Source organism: Coloeus monedula (genome assembly GCF_965178545.1).
Source record: "Coloeus monedula genome assembly, chromosome: 5".
Taxonomy (NCBI): Eukaryota; Metazoa; Chordata; class Aves; order Passeriformes; family Corvidae; genus Coloeus; species Coloeus monedula.
In genome coordinates, this window is record NC_138785.1 from 66,673,804 (window position 1) to 66,693,020 (window position 19,217).

General features: G+C 37.4%; 1 protein-coding gene across 1 annotated transcript in view; it reads left to right on the plus strand.

Moving 5' to 3' along the window:
* ZFYVE28 (zinc finger FYVE-type containing 28) overlaps positions 1–19,217 on the plus strand; it is a 149,214-nt gene that overhangs the window by 111,593 nt on the left and 18,404 nt on the right. Inside the window, exon 9 of the mRNA XM_082281484.1 lies at positions 5,688–5,792. Within this exon, the coding sequence (XP_082137610.1) occupies positions 5,688–5,792 (105 nt within the window). The remainder of the gene's footprint in view (positions 1–5,687; positions 5,793–19,217) is intronic.

Here is a 19,217-nt window from a genome sequence, read left to right on the forward strand (position 1 = left end):
TCAATGCTGGCGCTGTTTGCATTTACTTGTGGGGGCTAAAAAATAGAATATTTTGCCATATGCTTTTGCAGTGTAAGGAGGAGGAATGAGGCAACCTTGGAAAAGCATGTTTTTCTATTTCTTGATCTATACTGGAATTCTAGAATAAGAGGAATAATTTTTCTTTATCTTGGTATTCAAGTTGTCTCATTTCTTAGTCTTGCAATTCTTTAATCCTAAATTGTATATATTGTACAATGTTTATATATTACAATTGTCTGTAATGTACTATATTAAAAATTTTATTTCCTCAGCATATTAGAATAACTGTGTAAAAAGATGAACACCTGTTTCAGACAGTTGGTTTCTAATTTTGATGTTTTTGGCCTGTACTTTATTTCGTTCACTCCTTAGCAACATGTGATGTGTGTACATTTTCAGTACAGCAACTTTAAGATAAGTCATTCCACCTTTATAAATGCATGGAAAAGAGCCATTTGTATTTTGGGGATGCTAACACTTGCTAAGAGAACAAAACCAAATTCACACAAAGTTGTCTTAGTTTCTAGCTTTTGATTCGACAAGTACTCCTTTATCAAAACTAGATTAATCGATATTGAAATGCAGATTAACTTGATTAAATGTCTTAAATTCATGCTTTTCTATAATTTTCCCATCACAGTAAGACTTAAGAAAATTTTGTATATTTTTACATGAAAATGTTCCCTTTTCCATAAAAAATTAATGGACAGCTGTGCAAGTTCACATAAACAAAAATATGTCTGTTAATGTCTTGTACTGATTAGTCTTTTAGCTAGCTATTCAGGAGAAAGAAAAATTCTCATCAGCAAAAAGCAAATAGTAGTTGATTGGGAACCAAACATCAGCCTTTTAACTGCAAAACTTCCCTTAAGCAATCGTTGATCTGGCTGTTGATTGAAGCTCTTTGTTCCCCTTCTAGTATTCTGTTTCTTGCCTTTGTGCAACTAGCCAAATTCAGATTCAGTATAAATTAATTTTTTCAGTCCCTCCTCCCCTTCTTTTTTACAATGCAGGTCTCAAATTAGAAGTGGCAGTGTTTTACCTTGTTTGTTGAGCACTGATTTTGTGCAGTATCCAATAACAGCACTGCTGTTCCAGAGCTTTAGTGTGCAAATAGGAAGTGTCACTGTTTTATACCAGCTTCCCTTTTACAAGGTCCAAATATCAATTAAAGCAACAGTGAACCATATTAGCTTTCAATGTAGGGATTCCTGAAATAACAGGTCAAAAAGTTTTAAAAGGTAATTTTTGAGTGGATTTGGTGTTACACATGAGGCTTTAATGTAGTGAGCTAGTTAAACAATACTTGTGCCTATTAACTACTGTATTATGAAATGTAATTGTATTCAATCAATAGCATTCATGAAGAAACCATCCCCTGAAACAGAGGTTTAATTAAATGTGAGAGGCTAGAAACACATTCTAGTAGAAAAAAACATGGATTAAAAAAAGATGGCTTTCAGTTTGTTTTTTTCTTAGAATAGTTACAAAACATGGCCAACAGCTTTAAATAAATGGTTCATCGGTTCAGTCTGCCAGTATTCCATGAAAAGAGGCAGCCATATCACCCCGTGTCACTTTGCTCCGTGTCCTCAAATCTTTATTCTGTAATTTTATCAGAAGTGTTGAAGAATTATGTTTTGATGAGCATGGATAGTGGTCTTATCCAGTGCTAGAATGTAATTTTTAAAAGAGCACTGTAGGCATTTAAGACCTACAAATGAAAGAAACTTTTGCCACCTTACCCAGTTTAAGCAGTCCTATGAATCCCAATCCAACACAACGTTATTGCAGATGAGCACGATGTGGTGAAGCTCAGGTCACCTGTGGGCTGATGTGGGAAGGGCTAGCAGCTCTCAGCTGCAGAATGCACAGATTTTCTCCTGTAATTGTTCTAATGAATGTGTGTGCTGAGCCATCATCAGCTGATAATGGGAATCTTGAGATGTGAAAAACAGGTCAATTCACCTCAGGATCTACCAGCACCTTAGAAAAGCAGAGAGGATCTTCAGGCAGACATTAATAAGAATAAAATTTTACAGTTACCCTGAGTCTGTGTGTACTGAGAGGGAAAACAGTGAGTATGTCAGGAGTCTATTTTATTTGTTGGTTGTGGTTTTTTGTTTTGTTTTGCTGGGGTTTTTTAAAAGCTAGTTAGTATAACAGATAGTATAAAATGGAGTTAGCATTACTGGATTCCCTCTTCTTGGTTCTAAATAAACACAGAACTTATCTGAAGAGTTACAGCCTGAATATTAACCAGAAATAAACACTGTTAATCATAAATACTGTTTCTGGTACAATAATTCAATCTATATGGATACACAGGAATAAGAAAAATGGTTGCATGTTGAAATTGCCTAAACTACACATAATTTATTACAAAAAACTAATGTTTGTGTCAAGCGTGTTTAAGCAGTTTACGTTGCCGCATGATGACTGATGGGATGGATATCTAATCCTGAAATCAGGATTGTTCAGCATGGTCAGGTTTGTGCCCCAAGAGAAAAATGGAGAAGTGGAAAATGAAAGCATTTATAAAGCAGTTTAGAATGGCCACCAGTGTTAAGACAAGGCTTAAAAACAGATGGGATGATGGAACTGGTGAGAAGAAGTTGTGCTGATAGAAACTTGTATGGGGTGAGAGAAGGTTGAAATGAAAGGCAAAGAAGTGTGGAGAAGAGATGAGGTGAGGCTTGTTATCTGTTCAGAAGACACCTGTGAAGATGAAAATAAAGATAGCATTGAGATAGTTGATGATGCCAGCTGGTTGTGGGCCATTATGCTCATTGGGTTACTTACCATTTAGGCCCTTTATTAGGGCAGTGATTTGTGTTTTAGCCTAGAGCATTTAACTCCCTAAAAATGTGTGAGAACTTCTGAGTTCTTAGGAAAAATGTTAGCGCTTTGGGCTCTGTGTAAGAGCTTAAAACTTTAAATTCTTTAAAACAAAACAAAAAAGTAGAAAACTAGAACCTAAGAAAATTGAATTTAAGTTCTTAAATACTGGTAACTGAGATATTTTGATTGGACTTCAAATATATTAGGCAAAGATTCACAGAAGGCACTTAAGGACAGCAAACCTGACATCTTTCAGAAAATTTATTACTACCCAAATTAGCTGGCAGGATTGTTACACTGGAAAAATCTGGAAGTGGTGGGGAGGTGAGAGAGCATAAAAGAAGATGCTGAGTTTGGTCCTTGTTCTTGTTTCCTGGTTCTGCTCTTAAAGATTAGTTTACTCTGAACAAAAGAGCGATGTGCTTCACTTGCAAGAGAGAAGCAATGATGTATTTGCTGTAAGACAATGAGTTAACAAAATTCCATGGTAAATGTGACAGCGGTTTAAGAAGGTTTGATGTCAAGATACACTTCACTATTTAGTGCGTAGAGAACAGGGTCAGACAAAACTGCCAGGGAGACCCTTTCATTGAGTCAGGAGGTTCAGAGAAGACTTCTCAGAGAGGAGTGTGGCTGCAGCTGAATCCGGACTTAGTCCCAGATGTGATCAATGGTTTATGTCTAAAGGGTTATTTATATATGTGCAGTCAATCTTTTTATCACTTAGCTAATATTTCAACATTTCGGCATGCTTATTCCCAGTTCACTTACTCAGTATCTGATGTGATAAGGATTCGCTCAGCCTTGAGGAGTAATCATGAGAGGCGTTCCTACTCAAGGGGAGATCCTGGCATGCAGCCTGCTGCTGCACAGAAGAGTTGAACAGGCTCTGGAATGTCCACTATTTTTTGTCTAAGATGAGTGATTTACAATGAGTCATACTTGCACACCCATTGTACTTTGGTTGGTGCATGCTCAAGTAGCCCTCAGCTGGTGAGCAAGATTTACAGCCCTTGGCCATGTGGTGTTACCTGTCTCCCCAGAGCCCAGCTTGGGTACAGACATCCGGACTGCCATTTCTGGCTTTTGCCTTAAAAGAAAAGGGGCGCGATCACACCATCACACCTGCCTAATCAAGGTGTGAAATTGTATGCTAATAGTTTTTTTAATATCATTTAGCTGCTGTAAAACAGATAGTAAAACTACATTTTAGTAGCATGACCATATTGTAAGATTAGATGGGTAAAGGTGATGAGCTATAAAAGAGTAAGCTTTTGTTTAAATGCATATATCTCTTCGTAATGAGCAGAATTAGCAAGGGAAATTACATAAAACGAATGAAAGTTAAATAGATTTTTGTTCAAGTCTGATAAAATTATTTTCCTGTTGTGAAGTCTCTGCTTTCAACTAAAGCATGGTACACTTGGGATTTATTTTCAGATTGGCAGTCAGAAATGAGAAACATGAAGGAGTGCATTTTCCTAGTGATTAGTGGGAGGTATGCGAACAAATCCTATTATTTCTTAGTGGGATTAAAGCGCATACCTTCCATAGACTGCTTTGAAGAATTCCCTTTAAGCATTCTTCCAGACTTCTAGCTGAAAAAATATCTGTATTAGTAAATTTAGTAGAAGAAAAGAGTTTGGAACATAACTGGTTTGCGTATGTCTAGAAAGCAAAAGAACATTAAAAAATCTGCTAATAATTGTGGAGAAGTAAGGTAAAATAACCCTGACCTATATAACTACCTCTCTTCTAACTGGGGATGTTTCTTAGGTTTCTCTTTGCATTGTCCAAAGATTTCTGTTAACATTTGAGTTCAGCAGGCTTGAATGAATCTTCTGCACCGCCTAGAGCCAATGCAGCTTTGATATCTGTGCTCAAGATTACATGTTTTCATATCTCATATAATTTTTTTCAGCTTGTGGAATTTCCAGTAGCTGAGCAGTAAATTATTACTCAAACAAGAAATTGGTCTTTACAAGATAGTTTAATAGTGCTTATGAAACTATTTTTAATTCTCTAATCCTAGTTTATGTTGATAATATGATGTAAGATCCAAAATGATTGTTATTTAGAGGCTTTTCATTAGTCCAGGGATGCCAGAGACAAGTTGTGTACTGTTCATTTGAATTATTCATATCCTTTTACTTAGTAGCTAGTGGATTTCCACTAAAGACATGTCAGTGGTTTGCCATGGGACTGCTCCTTCCTGGATATCTGTTGTCTCAAAGCACAAAATTTGAGGTACATATGTGGCCCTTACAGGGACTGAGCAAACTTAGGGGCAGGGGCAGGTGTATTATCTTCAGTTCCATCACCGAAGTGTCATCTTGCTCCTTTCTAACAAACCTTTTCCTTCCAATGGGGAGGAAACGTGGGTCAAACTTGTCACGATATTCAGAAGTTTTTGAAGCGTATCGATTACTGTGCCTTGGCCTGAAACCCAAGATGGCTTTATGAACTTTCAGTTTTGTTATGTCTTCATTTTAAGGTTATAGCCACACTTAGCAGCATGGGCATGCTATTCCCTCTCTCTCCAATGAAAATGTAAAATTCTCAGTTCTTTTCTGAATATTTTAACTGTATGGCATGAATTAAGTTGAAGATTGTTATAAGATGTGTGCCCACTGACTTTACTGAATTGCCTGTCCTTTTGGGAAGAAAACAGAATAGGTTTGTATCATTTTCTGAAGAGCAAAAAATGCAACTGCCAGTTTATTCTTGTTTCTGTATAACCCATGACAAGCCATGACTTATCACAATGCTCTGTTTTTGCCTTTGCTCGCTTCAGCAGTTCATTTTGTTTCCGTATGTTTTTTCAGTTCTCAGGATGGCTTACGTGATTCCCCCCTCAGCTCCATCTCCAGCAGTGACTATGAGAGTGTTTCTGTCACTACATGTAGTCTCTCCAGCATATACGCTCTGAGGTAATAACATCACTTCCCAGTCAGATTTGACGAATGGTATTGAGTTATGCTTGGTTAAAAATTTTCATTGAATTAATCAAGTGACAGCAACACTTCTGAGTATTCTTCCTTTTGAACAACAGGTGCTTTTTGGTTGTTTCTTTTTTTTAACCTGCCAGCTTTCTTCAGTGCTCTGACAAATGTGAGGCAACTGTTTCTGGAACAGTTTTTAATGCATACAGGAATCACCTACATATGTCCATGACCTTGCTTTTATTTATCCATATAGCAGTTCTTAGGAGACACTTCAGGTTGTGGCTTGACAAGTTACAAATGTTTTTCTTAGCTAGCCCTTAGCTTTCTAGAAAATATGTTTTTTCCATTTTGTTCTGCCTTGTAAAATAAAGGAACATTCCAGTTAACAACAGTTTAACTTGCATCCTGTTGCTGGCCAGCACTGGTAAGAATACAGTGAAGAACTGCTTCTGACTTCATAGAATATTCTGAGTTGGAAGGGTCCCACAGAGGTTGTGGAATTCAATTCGTAAGTAAATGGCCCATACAGGGATTAAAACCATGACCTTGGTGTTATTAGCAATACTATTTTATATTCTTATCTTCTGAAACTGCATGGGAGTTTTAACTTTAGTTTTATTCAAAGCACTTAATGAGAGTGCTAGAGGAATTAAGGTTAGGGCGGAAAAATGTAACTAAAGCATAAAAGTGAGATCTTTGCATTTTTCACTGTTTGCGTAACACACGTGGATGAGATGTATTGCGTACGCTGTATGCAGTAACGCTTTTGCTCTGGTACAGACAGATTGAAATATCACTGCTTCAGCTGATGTAGATCATCCTCCACTGCTTCTTGTCCTCTCTTTTTCATCTGTTTTTCTCTCCCCAGCACTTCATTTGAACTTCAGGATTTTCAACTTTCATCTAGGTTTGGGGATAAAAAGAGGAGATAAAATGGCTTTTCCAACAGTGATAGATGCAATACTACAAATAACAACTGGAGGTTTTTTAGGATGTACCTGTCTTCAAGTTCAGTTTTTTAGAGTTTCGTGTTTTTAAAATAAGGGCAGAAAGATGCAACAAAAACTGTTCTTCATTGTTTTAATTTTGAAATACATTTCCTTTTGACTGTTCTTCAAACAAAACCCAATTTACCCTCATGCAGCAGTTGCCCTGTTCCAAATACTGTGCACATCGAAGACTGTTTCACACAGGGCTGTCTGAATAGATGGTAGATGTAGCCTCAGTTACCCTTCAGGAATATCTGGAGCAGTAAGAATAAGTCTTGATTAGATGCACCACCTCTTTTGAAGGCCTTACTGTACTGCCTTTGTACATGAGTGTTGCAGTTGCCACTGTATTGATGCTTAGGTGAATGAAAGTTTGATTTATAAGGCAGTATTTCTACATGTGTTTTTGTGCTCTTGTCCATTGAAATTTAGCATTGCATCAGCCCTGGGTGGCTTGATGAAACCTAAGGTGGCTATTTTTCTGCATCTGTATCTGCAGTGGATATTACTAGAGATGTAGCTATTGTATTTTGTGGTCCAGTAAAACAAACTAATGAAGTGCCTGCTTGACTGTAATGACAGGAGTTTCCCCTTTTGAAAGACTTAGTTGAAAAACAGTTTAAACTTCTTTTAATGACTTAGTTTAATAAAAGAAGAAGAAAAGCTAACTGCTTCACAGTAGTATGTTCCTAGATCTTCGTGCATAAAAATGTAATATTCAGTGCATCTATTTGTATAATTTTTTAGAATATGTTATTTTTAAGGAGCTCCCCTGTTCTCTCTTTAGAGTTTTATTTGGTCATTAAACAGCTTCTCTAGAGTTGCATTATTTGTTTACTACAACAAACGTGTTCCTTGCAAAGACAGTCTCTAAAATGTTCTTCTCTGAAATAACTGAGTTTTCCATGATGCCATATGCATATCCAAAATAATACCTAATTTGGGAATTTGTTTCTTTTTCTACTGAAATATGCCATTTTAATGTACTTAATTTCTTGCTGTTTTCACTTAACAACAATTAGAAATTAAGTGTAACATTTGCAATTTTATCTGAAAAATAATTGGCTAGACATAGAATTCTTGAAATACATTTATGTGGCCTTTCAGCCTCCTGTGAAACATAAACAATTCCTTTGTGCTATTAAATAATTAGTTCTGAGACATGTTGTCAGATTGCAGCATGTTTTGGGAATAACTTCAGAAAATTTAGCTCTGGTAGCAAAACTGGTTTTATCTGCAGTAGCAGTGTTGAACTAATAGTGTATTAAATAGCATAGATTGAATTGATTTGAAACAATGAAGTATTGTATATATGGAGTTCTGTATGTGTGTACATTTATTGTTTTCCAAATGGAGAACCAAGGAGAAAATTCCCACTCTTTGGATCCCAGAGCACCATTCAACCCATGGATCATTGTTTGCCATTTTGGTTTTTATTGAGAGGAAAAAGCTGTTAGGACTGTAAGGAGCCATTTGGGACCAATTTAAGAGGCTGCTTCAAGTCAGCCTGTGATTTACCACCTTAGACTTTTTCCTCATCAACTAATGCTGTGTAATTTTTTTTGAGCTATATTCATCCCACCTAAATTTAGGCACTAAACTCACACACCTAAATTTGGAGTTCCTGAAGGTTCCCTATTTAATCAATAGGGAAGAGTGACAACCTTGGTTAAGCGTGTAATTTGTTGAAATGCATCTGGGCTGAAGATTTTCAGTCTTAAAGGAGAACTGTGGTTGCACACTTTGATTACTGGTGGTTCACACAGTAATTTGAAAAAAATTTTAAAACTTTATTCAAGGTTCCTAGACCACAAATTGAGAGAAGAATAAAAGTACAGAGGGTTCTCAAATGGTTTTGCTAAGGAAAGTTGATGATTTCATTGGCACCTGGGCTGTGTAGAAGGTTCCTCTTTCTGGTCTCAGAGGTCTGGTGGTCAAGAAGTTAAATGTTCAGTCCAGTTCAGACGATAATTTTTTGCAAAATGTTCATTAAGCAGTATCCAGACTTGAGATGCCCATACCAGTAGTCGGCTTTCTCAGCAAAGAATAAATGTGTCCTATGTATTTTAGAAAGCTTCCAAGAAACTGTGTTTTTATGCAGACTTTGAAGGCTATGCAGAAGTCTTTTGTACATCAGTGTGACTGTGAAATAACACTGCTGACTGGAGTGAAAATTGCCCTACAGCAGGGAAGAGGCAATTGGCCCATTGATTATAGTAGCTCCATGAAAAAAACATCCATTCAGTTTTTCCTTTTTAATGGTTTCTTTCCATAAATGTTATTTTTAGAACCATTTTTGATGTAACTATAACTTACTAAATTGTAAACAGGCAGCTAATAAAATACACTGCTGAAATCTTACCCATTTAAGTGTTTGAAACAGGAAAGTCAGTAGTTTTTAAAAATAAACTGCAGGAGTTTGTCAGCTTTCAACATGTGTTTGAATTACTGGACCAGATCCTGACATAGCCATTAATTTGAGTGGAAACCTAAGTGAAGCCTCTTAATCTGCTAACAGATTGAGAGGCCTTGATACACTTAAAGATTGGACCTAGGTTCTTTGAAAGACTGGAAGTAGAAAATACAAGAAAAATGTTGCTTTGGAAATGATGAGGAGAAATAAGTGAGATAACAGAAGAACCAGGTATTTGCAATTACTTGATTTCAAGTCTCATTGGGGTTTTTAGTACAAGAGTGCCAGGGAGGAAGAAATACTGATGAATCTATATTCAAGTGTTTGGCTGCCTAGAGTAAACTTTACATGATAAACTCTACTTCTTCATTTTAAGTTTATAAAGAGCCAATAAATTAATATAAATAATAACTCTTGAAACTAACCTTAATGTTGCACTAGATGCTTTCTCCCTAGTCAGCAGGTTTTTTGGGGTTTTTTTAGATATGTCATTGCAGCTTGAATACTGGTGGGTTTTGGTATACTTTTCTACTGTTTTAGGCATTTACAAAAATTGGTGCTGAAGTTTTAGCCCATTTTACAGTCTGTAAAAGTCAGTATCTGCAATGAATTGTGACTAAAGTTTATGCCAAAACATCAAGACTCTGCCAGCAATTAGAGTGGGATATTTATTGGAATATTTCAGTTAGAATATCTGTATTTGTGTATATGTGGGCAGACATTGATCATTCTTAGTGTAAAATATTTCTTTGTTATATCAAGATGAAACTTCCCCTGGTACAGCTTGTCCTCTCCATGTGGCTCCTTGTGGAGAGTCAGCCTCCATCCTCTTTACAGCCACTCTTTATGTACTATGGTGGGGGTCCCTGGAGCCTTCTCTTCTCCAGGTAATAAAATACTGAATTCCTTCAGTCTCTTTCTAGGACAGGTTCTCCATCATCTTCATGGCCCTCCTTTGGATGCTTTCCAGTCTGTCTGTTCCTTTTCTTGAACTGTGGAGACCACAGCTGGACACAGGAGTACTCCAGGTGTGGCCTGACAAGCTCTTGGTAGTTTGGGATGGTCACGTCTCTCATCTCTGCTAGTGGTGCCCCTGTGGCTGCACCCCAGCATCTGATTTGCCTTCATTGCTGCAGCAGCTTCACTGCTGACTCCTGTTCAGCTTGTTGTCTACCAGGACCCACAGGTTCCCCTCAGCAAAGGATCCCAGCCTGTGCCAGGCTCTTTGGTGCTGTCACTGCTGCAGGACCTTGCACTTGTCTCTGTTAAACTCTGCGCCCTTCTTGCCAGCTCTCTCTTCCAGCCTGTCCTGGTCCTGTGAGATTGCTCATCCTTCTGACACATCCACCTCACCACCCAGTGTGGTGTCATCAGCAAACCTGGTGATGGTGCTCCCAGTCTTGTCATCCAGATTGTTTTGGTGATGTTGAACATGAGGCCCAGTGTCCATCCCTGGGGATTCCCACTTGTGGCAGGCTGCCAGCCTGAGTAGAGACCATTGATCAGCACTCTGAGTGTGAGCTCTGTCTGAGCCAGTTTCTTGCCTATCTCAGAGACCAAGCAAGATTCATGTGGGTGGACAGTTTCTTACAGAAGCAGGTTTTGTACAGTGCTTTCTCATCAGTAGAACACAGTGCCTTGAAAAGGATTGAAGAAGGAAAAAGAACTTGGTTATTCTCCAGGACTGTGAATTATAGTAGAAGAATTCAGTTCTTCCATTTCATAGTCAAGAGTTTAAGCTGTCAAAGCTACAGCACAGATTACATGCCTGCAGGTTTTAACAGAGATCACAGCTACTCTGGGGATCTTGCAGATCCTAATGTGGAGGACAGCAAACACATAAACAATGCATTTTAACTGAAGTGTCAGTGTACCTGATCAGCTCTGTCTCCAGTTCTTCTGTCTTGCACTTTTACCTTTGTTACCCTGGTCAAGTTACATTGAAGCTATGCAAAATGACAGATTCATTCTGCACTAATATTTTCTACTGTCACTTTTGGTTTGATCAGTGCATTACTGTAGATTTTCTTTCTCCTTTTTTTCTGTAGAGTTCTTCTTTATGGAGAGGCTGCTCATAACCAGAAAAAGGTTGTCCTGGAAATAGAGCTCGGTGAACAGAATTGTGTGAAAAGAAAGGGGTTTATACCTTGAGCAAATCTGAATGACTTCCAGTATAGATGCTATTCCTGCCTAATGATTTTGAACTGCAAATTGTGTGTGTGTCTCTTAGGCACTGAGAGTCTGTGCAGTTTTGCACAGCTCTGTCACTCAAGCAGTGTGAGGGCAGCATTAATACAGTCATAAATAGGTTGCTGCTGTATACAGTCGTTTTGTTGTGCTGCTAAATCCCTTGCCCCGACAACCAGCTGAGCAGTACCAGCAAAACAAAAAAGTTAGCATTGATGAGGTCTGTCAGCTTATGCTTCTGATTTTAGTCAGCAAGACATATGTTACTGAAGCAGATGTCTCTGGGTTTTCACCACCAGGATTCTTCTTGATGTGTTTCATGCCTATCTTGTTCTTCACCCTGCAAGACAAAAAAAAATAAAAATCTCAAAATGGTGCAGCATTTTCTAAGCTATAGTGTTCCTTTCTAGGATATTCTACAAGGTATTTTATATTTTATGCATATCTTTGTCTTTAGTAACAAGGAACTGGATGCAGATTTTATTTTTTCCAAGGAATAACCCAGGCAGCTAGTGTTAACAAGTGCTTGTTACAGTGGGAACGTGAAAATTCAGTTGTTGGAAGTTTTCTGGTCTTTCCCTATTAAAATGATAAACCTCATATTTTAGAGGTGTTAAAATGTTTTATGTGGTTGAAATAAATATAGAATATATTGCTCTCAGTGTAAATCAAATAAAATAGGGCAGTATTTTAGGCTGACTGGCATCAGTGGTAGAGGCAGTAAGACTGTTCTGGCAAAATTAGTAGACACCTCACAATTTGCCATTTGGGGGCTGTATTCCAAGTGGCATATCAAACATACCGTATGGCTGGGGACTGACACAAAGTGATCATAACGGGTTTGTGTTCTTGTTTCTACACAGCTCAGTTGCAATTTTAATTTTTAGTAATTTGTCCACAATTATAATCATTTCCATTTTAGTGATGTGTAAAAAATCAGGTTTTGAATGTCACTTGGTGTTGCCTGTGATAGTAATAGAACAAAATTACTAGATTTCAGAAATTAGGTTTTATTTTACAGATTAAGGGTTTTTTTCCCCCAGTAAACCCTTAGAATAGCATGTTTGGGAATTTTCAGATTATGTGTAATTAAAATCACTATAGTAACTGCAGTTTTTACAGAGTTTTTGTCCGTGCCTAAAGATACACTGTAAAACCACAATTAGATTGGAGGAAAAAAGAGAGGATTTCCTCATACTTACAGCGGCATTGAAGGTGAAAAATAAAGAGAAAGCAATCTTCTCTAATTAAAATTTTAAGATTCCACCTAATACTTTAATTAGCTTTTCTCAGCTTTGACTCCCACATGTGGATACTGAATTTCTGTGGGATTCTCCTAGACCCTAGGATGCATTAATGCTTCTGCAGCTCCTTCTGTATTATTTTTTGAGGGAACAGATGGAAGCAATATGAAAATGTTGTGCTAATAAATTTCCCTATCTCTGAGTTCCTCGTACTGGTAAGTGTTTTTGAGGCTGCTTCTCCATCTCCATTTCTGCCACGCACAGGAGTTGCAAGTCAAGAGTGGATCTACGGGAACTGGATGCTAAATTAATTCACTTGTTGCAATGCCATGCAGAGCTGTGGCTTGCCTATGGCAGAGGACATTGCTGACGAGCTGTATGAATTTGCTCTTTGCCTTGAAGTATTTGTATCAGGTATCCAAGTTCTGCCTGTCCTTTGTCAAGTCCTGGATAAAGTGCAAAAGCTGGGACTGATGTATCTCTGTCCCTGTCTTGGATACCAGAGCTGGTTTCATGTACCATTTCATCATAAGTGCTATACTGGCTATGGTTTTCACTTTCAGTTTTTCCAGTCCAGTATATATTTTTGAAGTTTAAATATTTCTGTTCTCTAATCTCATTTTATTTATCCTTTTGCAGTGTGAGTGAATGTTTGAGAGCTTTAAATGCAAGTTTGATTACAAGGAAGTGGTGGAAAAAATTGGCATGGTGGAATTGAAAAAAGTCATAGTAGAACCCAAGCAATATTCTAACGTCTTGGTTTTCCCATTCTATTTTCTCTTGAATTTTACAATAACTTTATCTTGCAGGTTTTATCCCTTTTTGGTTTAAACTTTAGGAAAAGCAGTAAATGCAGTACCTTGCAAGTATCTGACATTAAATTTGATGGTTAGAAAGCGGCACTGTTGATTACTAATGCTCTTTAGTTATTTGTTCATATGCACATTTACAGAAGTTTTATCTATAATGACCAAAAAAGCTATTTGTGAGAGAGCAGTGTTAAAGTTGATAAATTCTGCATGGGCAATGTTGTTTATTTTAATTTCCATTTGAAATACTGTATCTTTGCATTCATCTGAAAACCCAGTCCAGAGTGTTAATGAGGTTGAGTAAGCTGTTAAGTTCTCTTAGCCTGAGTTTCTTAGAGTGGATCTGTTTAGCAAGATGCTACTTAAACAGCTGTGTTTTTTGCAAAGTCCAAGTGAAAATGCTCTGCAGTTTGAGGTCTGAACAGTTGAGGAAAGATTCAAGATGTTCTTCCAGCAGAGTGGGCAACTCAGAAGCTGCCAGGGTCTGGAGCAGAAGTTGCTGTTGATTTCAAAATCAGTAGAGTTCAATGCTCACGATTTTTTCCTGACTGAAGATACCACCTAGGATCTATGGATAATCCTGTTAGCCAAATTCCTTATTTTAATTAGCCAACCTCGGATTGCCCACCTCTAAAGGGGCAAGAGAAGCTAAGAACAGGCTTCTGCAAATCTTGCAGGGTGGGAAAAGTAATTCCCCCCTGCACTGAGGAATTCAAAAGGTTGACAGCAGATGGGGCTTCTAGCACATGTCCTGTGAATGGAGCTGGGCATTGCTCGTACGTGTGATAATACTGTTACCTAGTCAAGTCCAGTTCTTCTGGTGATTTCTAGCTAGAGGGATTTGCATGCAGTTACATTATTTGTTTCTCAAGACAAAGTTCTGAAGCCTTTGTGTGCTTTAAGGGTGGGTGGGTTGGTTTGGAGGGTTTTTTTCACGCTCTTAAGCTGTTTCTCTTAAAACAGAGGGGAAATAGCTAAGGGTTTACATTTTAAAACCCTCTTGACTTAATAAAATATTAGGGTTTAAAAGTCAAGAAATTAAGTTCTGAATTTTAAAGCATTTTTTAGTCTGTTTTAAATGTAGGTTCTGGGGTCATTCCTTAAAACATAGTTCTTAGCTAAAAAACTACATGCTGTTACCTAAATATTAGGACATGTTCTGGCTTGGGTTTAAATTACTCCAAAATTGAGTGTGTAGCCACCCACTTCACTTAAAATAATTTTAAGATGCCATGTCTTCACAGTTTTTCTTCCAACCATATCAAAACCAGCGCATGGTAGAAACCAACAGGTTTTAGCATATTGTGTGAGAGTATCCAAAAAGAAACACTAGAGGTACTGCAAAAAGCAGATGCAAAGTAAGTTGGGGTTTTTTTCTTACTGATATGGGAGTTATATTTCTCTTACCTAAACCCCTTTAATTTTCCTCTTGTTATTCCTCATGTATGCAACCTTTGTCTTTCCTGAATTACCGTGTTTGATCCGTTACATGGCCTTTGGAGTTGTTGTTTGTTCTTTTTAGCAAATTGGAACCCAGAGTTGACTACAGCCCTCTGAAGTAGAGGAGTAAGAGTAATAGCTTTGCTGACAGGTTAGTGGTGAGATTTCCAGTTATAGCCTACAAAAATATCAGTGGGAGCAATTACCAGCTTGGCTGAAGTTGTTTTAGAAGTTGTATGTGATCCATAACATAGACTTGCCTGCAAACATTTTGGTTTGTTTGTTTTGTTTTTGTTTTTTTTAATTTACCATAAGTATGAAAAAATTCAAATGGGAGAGAATCTTAAATATTGACGATTGGATAAAAAGTGTATGTTATTGATACTGTACACAGAGCATAAAGTGGCCATTATGCTAAACTCTGTATGAGCAAAAAAATGGAAGTTGGGGAGCTCATGATAATGTGTTTTGAGAAATATTGTAAGAACTAGAATATTCTAAATGTACCTGTGTATATGGGTAGATTCACATACATGAGACACCTACATGTGTATATATCTTTAGTTTTTCAATACATGTGGTATTAAATAATGGACATAAGAGATTTGTTAAGGCCAACTAGTGCAAATGAATTTATATCATTTAAGTCCAAGGAACTGTACTGCTTTATAATTTGTGGACAGTCTTTCATAAATTTTTAAATGAACTCTAATTTATATTTAAGAATTGAGCTACTGACCCTTTGTAAAACCTTTTAACATGGTTTATAACTGTAATGTCCTTTTATGTAGAACATTAGGAATGTGTGAAATCACAGAAAACTTTTTGCAAAGTTTTCACGTTTCTTTCTTGTCAAGGGTCTCACCTGCTACTGCACAGCACTTATCAAACTTTCCTAGAGAGCACCTTGGTCTTAAAATGTGGTTTTGCATCAGAATGGTACCATGTAATGCGGGCATTTTGAATTCACTGTGAAGTGGATTCACCAGCTTTAAATTCACACTACAGCAGGAGGGTGTTACCTGTTTTCTTGCAGAGAATTACATTGTACTTCTGCCTGTGCTTGTGTAGTTTGCTGGAGATTTCAGAGGAAGTGAATAGGAATCCCTGATGTTGCAGGTATTTTGATAACATAAATGGTAAGGTTAATCACTGAATTACGTATTAACACTGTTCTAGTAAACACTTGTAATATTGTTACAGAGTTTTTCCTCTTAGACTTAGTTGGGATGGGTTTGTGTGGCTGAAACTTGAGCCCTGTTTGTTTACAGGCACCAATGACAACTTTCTGAAACCTATTCCTGAAAATCAGTTGTTACTGAAGACCTTGCCTGAAATCAGAGACTTAAAGGGTGGTCTTGATTTCCTTTTAGATTTGGTGACATAATTATATCAATATATTTCTGTTGAAGCTGGATGATCTTTAAGTTCTTTTTCCAACCCTAACCCATTCTCTGGTTCTGTGATATACAGTAGAATGGGTCTGTTGGGCTTTCTCCTTTGCAAGAAGTGACCCCCTCTTAGTTTTCATTCAAGATTTTGAAAGACAAACAAAACGAAAGCATTTCTTATAAAAATGTTTTTCTGATTAATTTGAAAACATGGAAATTCAGTTGATTTTTTTGTATTCATCGTGTTTGATACATAGAGCTTTTAAATTTTTTGTCTGTCACTGCTGTATATTTAATGCATCTTTTAAGATACTCTGAGGGTTTGTTTGTGAATAATGAGAAATTCTTTCAGAGAATCTCATACACTCTGCATTCGTTCTGAGCAGATTTCAGGTTTAAAGAACAAAACAGATGAATTTGAAAGGTGACATCTGTGAGCAGACAGATTTCTAGAGCTGTTGAGTGTGTTTTGAGCACAAATGTCAAGTATTTAAATTTGGACCATGTTTGAATCAGTTGACTTTGGTTGTTTGGTTTTAGACTTTGCTGCTTTCACTGGTTTTGGATGAGTGTCAATGACCAACAGACACAGCCCAAAGCCTACAGTATCACAGATGGTTACCTAAAATGTCTGTCCACTTCTGAAAATGTCGGTCATAACCTTCTCGTTCCACAGTCCTGTTTTCCATTATGTATACATACTACTACTTGAACTGGTGCAGAAGTGTCCTTTGGAACAAAAAAGCTGTAAAGCAGATTGTTTTCACAGGTGAAAGTTGATATTACGTACAATTACATTATTGGCCTTTGTTTGCATGTACATATTTGGCTACATTTCACAGTAAAGCCTTGAGACCAGGCAACCATTCTAGAGATACATCTTGAAAGTGTTGAAAGAGTCTTACTAGTCTTCTAATGTAATAAATGAAGTGTAATTTTAAAATGGGGAGGTGCAGCCAAGTTAAGCAAAAAGCTAATTAATTTATCTGCCACAGGGTATCTGTTCCTTTACAAGGTATGAGCAGGTTTACTGTTCGGAATCAACCTTTGACATAACATCTTATTTCTTAATATTCACCTTCAGATGTGTTAACTTTGCAATGTTTTTACAGTCTGAAAAATAAATACATGATAAGCATTGTGTCTATGATAAACATTTCACAAGGGGAGTTTCATGTGTATTTTGGTGTTCTCTCTTTGTAACTTGATTCGTCGAGTAATTCAGGGTTCCCTTCAACCAAGACATTGAGAAAATGAGGACTTGTCTCCAGCAGTAGGATGGCTGTTTGTATTCTGCAGTGAGACATGATTCTGCAGATACTGGCTGTGAAACATTCCAGATCCAAGCATAGTCTGACATTAATGAAATGCTTCCTAAGCATCTGGTATTGGCTGAGAATGTTGATCCAAATTATCCGTATTAGATAAGCCAAGTAGGAAAGGTGTTCCTTATAGAAAAAAAACAAAACAAAGTAGGCTGAACCCTGTAGATCACATTTCAGGTGTGTTTTCTATAATATCAATTTAAAAAAATCATGAGAATCTATTTGCATGGATGCAATGACTGCTGTTTGGGACACCCTGTTATAAAAAGAAAAGCTGGCTCTTTTGCTTTTTATCTGAAACAATTGCAGTGTTTCTGTTCTTACAGTATTTCTGACTGTCTATACAATTTTGGGTTTTTGGCTATGTTCTTCAACAGGAAGATATACTTTAAAGAACAGATGGTTGTTGTTCTTTGAGAGTAATTTTTGTCTAAGTCAGACTTGGTTGTGTTGGTAGAGGCAGAGTAATTTTTTCTAACTCTGTAGCAATTCTTAGGTCCAGTTTTAAATTTTTCTGGAGCATTCATTTTTTTCTTTGTAGTAGCACAAGCAATTCCAAGTACAAAATATCCTCTTTTCTCACCTCCTGTATGTGGGTACTATGCTTTACATGTGAGTATGCATATGGAAGTATGTTATAAATGGGAATGTGCAGACGTGCTGACCTTCCATCCCACAGTGCTGGAGCAATTTGTATGTGCTCTGTGCTGGGGATCTTGAGGACAAAACAGTCCCAGCCAGTTCTGTGGTGACATGACCAGTCTTAATGACACACTACAAAATCTAACAGAGTAGTCTGCAACAGAAGTAGGTCAAACCACGTTCCCTGAATGAAGTAGGTAAAACTGTGTTCCTCTAGTTGGAGGAGGCTCAGAAAGGCAAACATTATTAGTAAAATTGGTCAGAATTGTGGAATGAGCCTTTCTTCCTTTCTGCAAAATGGCAAAGGACCAAGTAGTTTGTATTCTTGAAAAGCACTTTTCACAGCTCTCTGCCCACTTAGCACCTTACTTTGAAATATTTCTTCAGCTGTGATTTGGAGGGAAAATTCATCCTTGATTCAGTAGCCCTGCTTTCCCCTGCATTAAGGTTTCTGTGTATTGGGAGTTTCGAAGAGACCTTTGTATTGGGGTTATATAATAACACAGACTGCACTTGACTCTGTCAGGAGGTCCATGCTCGCCTTGGAGAGCAATTTATGGTGCATATGTGAATATCACTAAGAAAATACTTACATAAAATAAAAAAAAAGTCGAGGCTATTTGGCCATGTTGCAGGGCACAGTCCTTTATCTGAATGTGAGAGGGGTCGTGTGAACAGGCAGTCGTCTGACTGCACACGCTTGTGAGTCAGGAATCGCTTCCTGGCTCTTGCTGCCTTCAGTTTATTCCTTCGTAAGCCACATTTGTACATGACCTTTTCATTGTCTTGAACAGGCCTTTCTGTGCTGATAGGCTTGCTGTTGTAATATCTACTGTATCCCCTATGGAAAAGCAAAGGAAAATTGAAAGAGAATTCTCACTTCATTCTCAGTGTCTCTGATAAGCCCAGTCAGTCATGGTGCTGCTGGAAGTGTAAACATAGAAATAACATCTCTTTACAAGAATTTTCT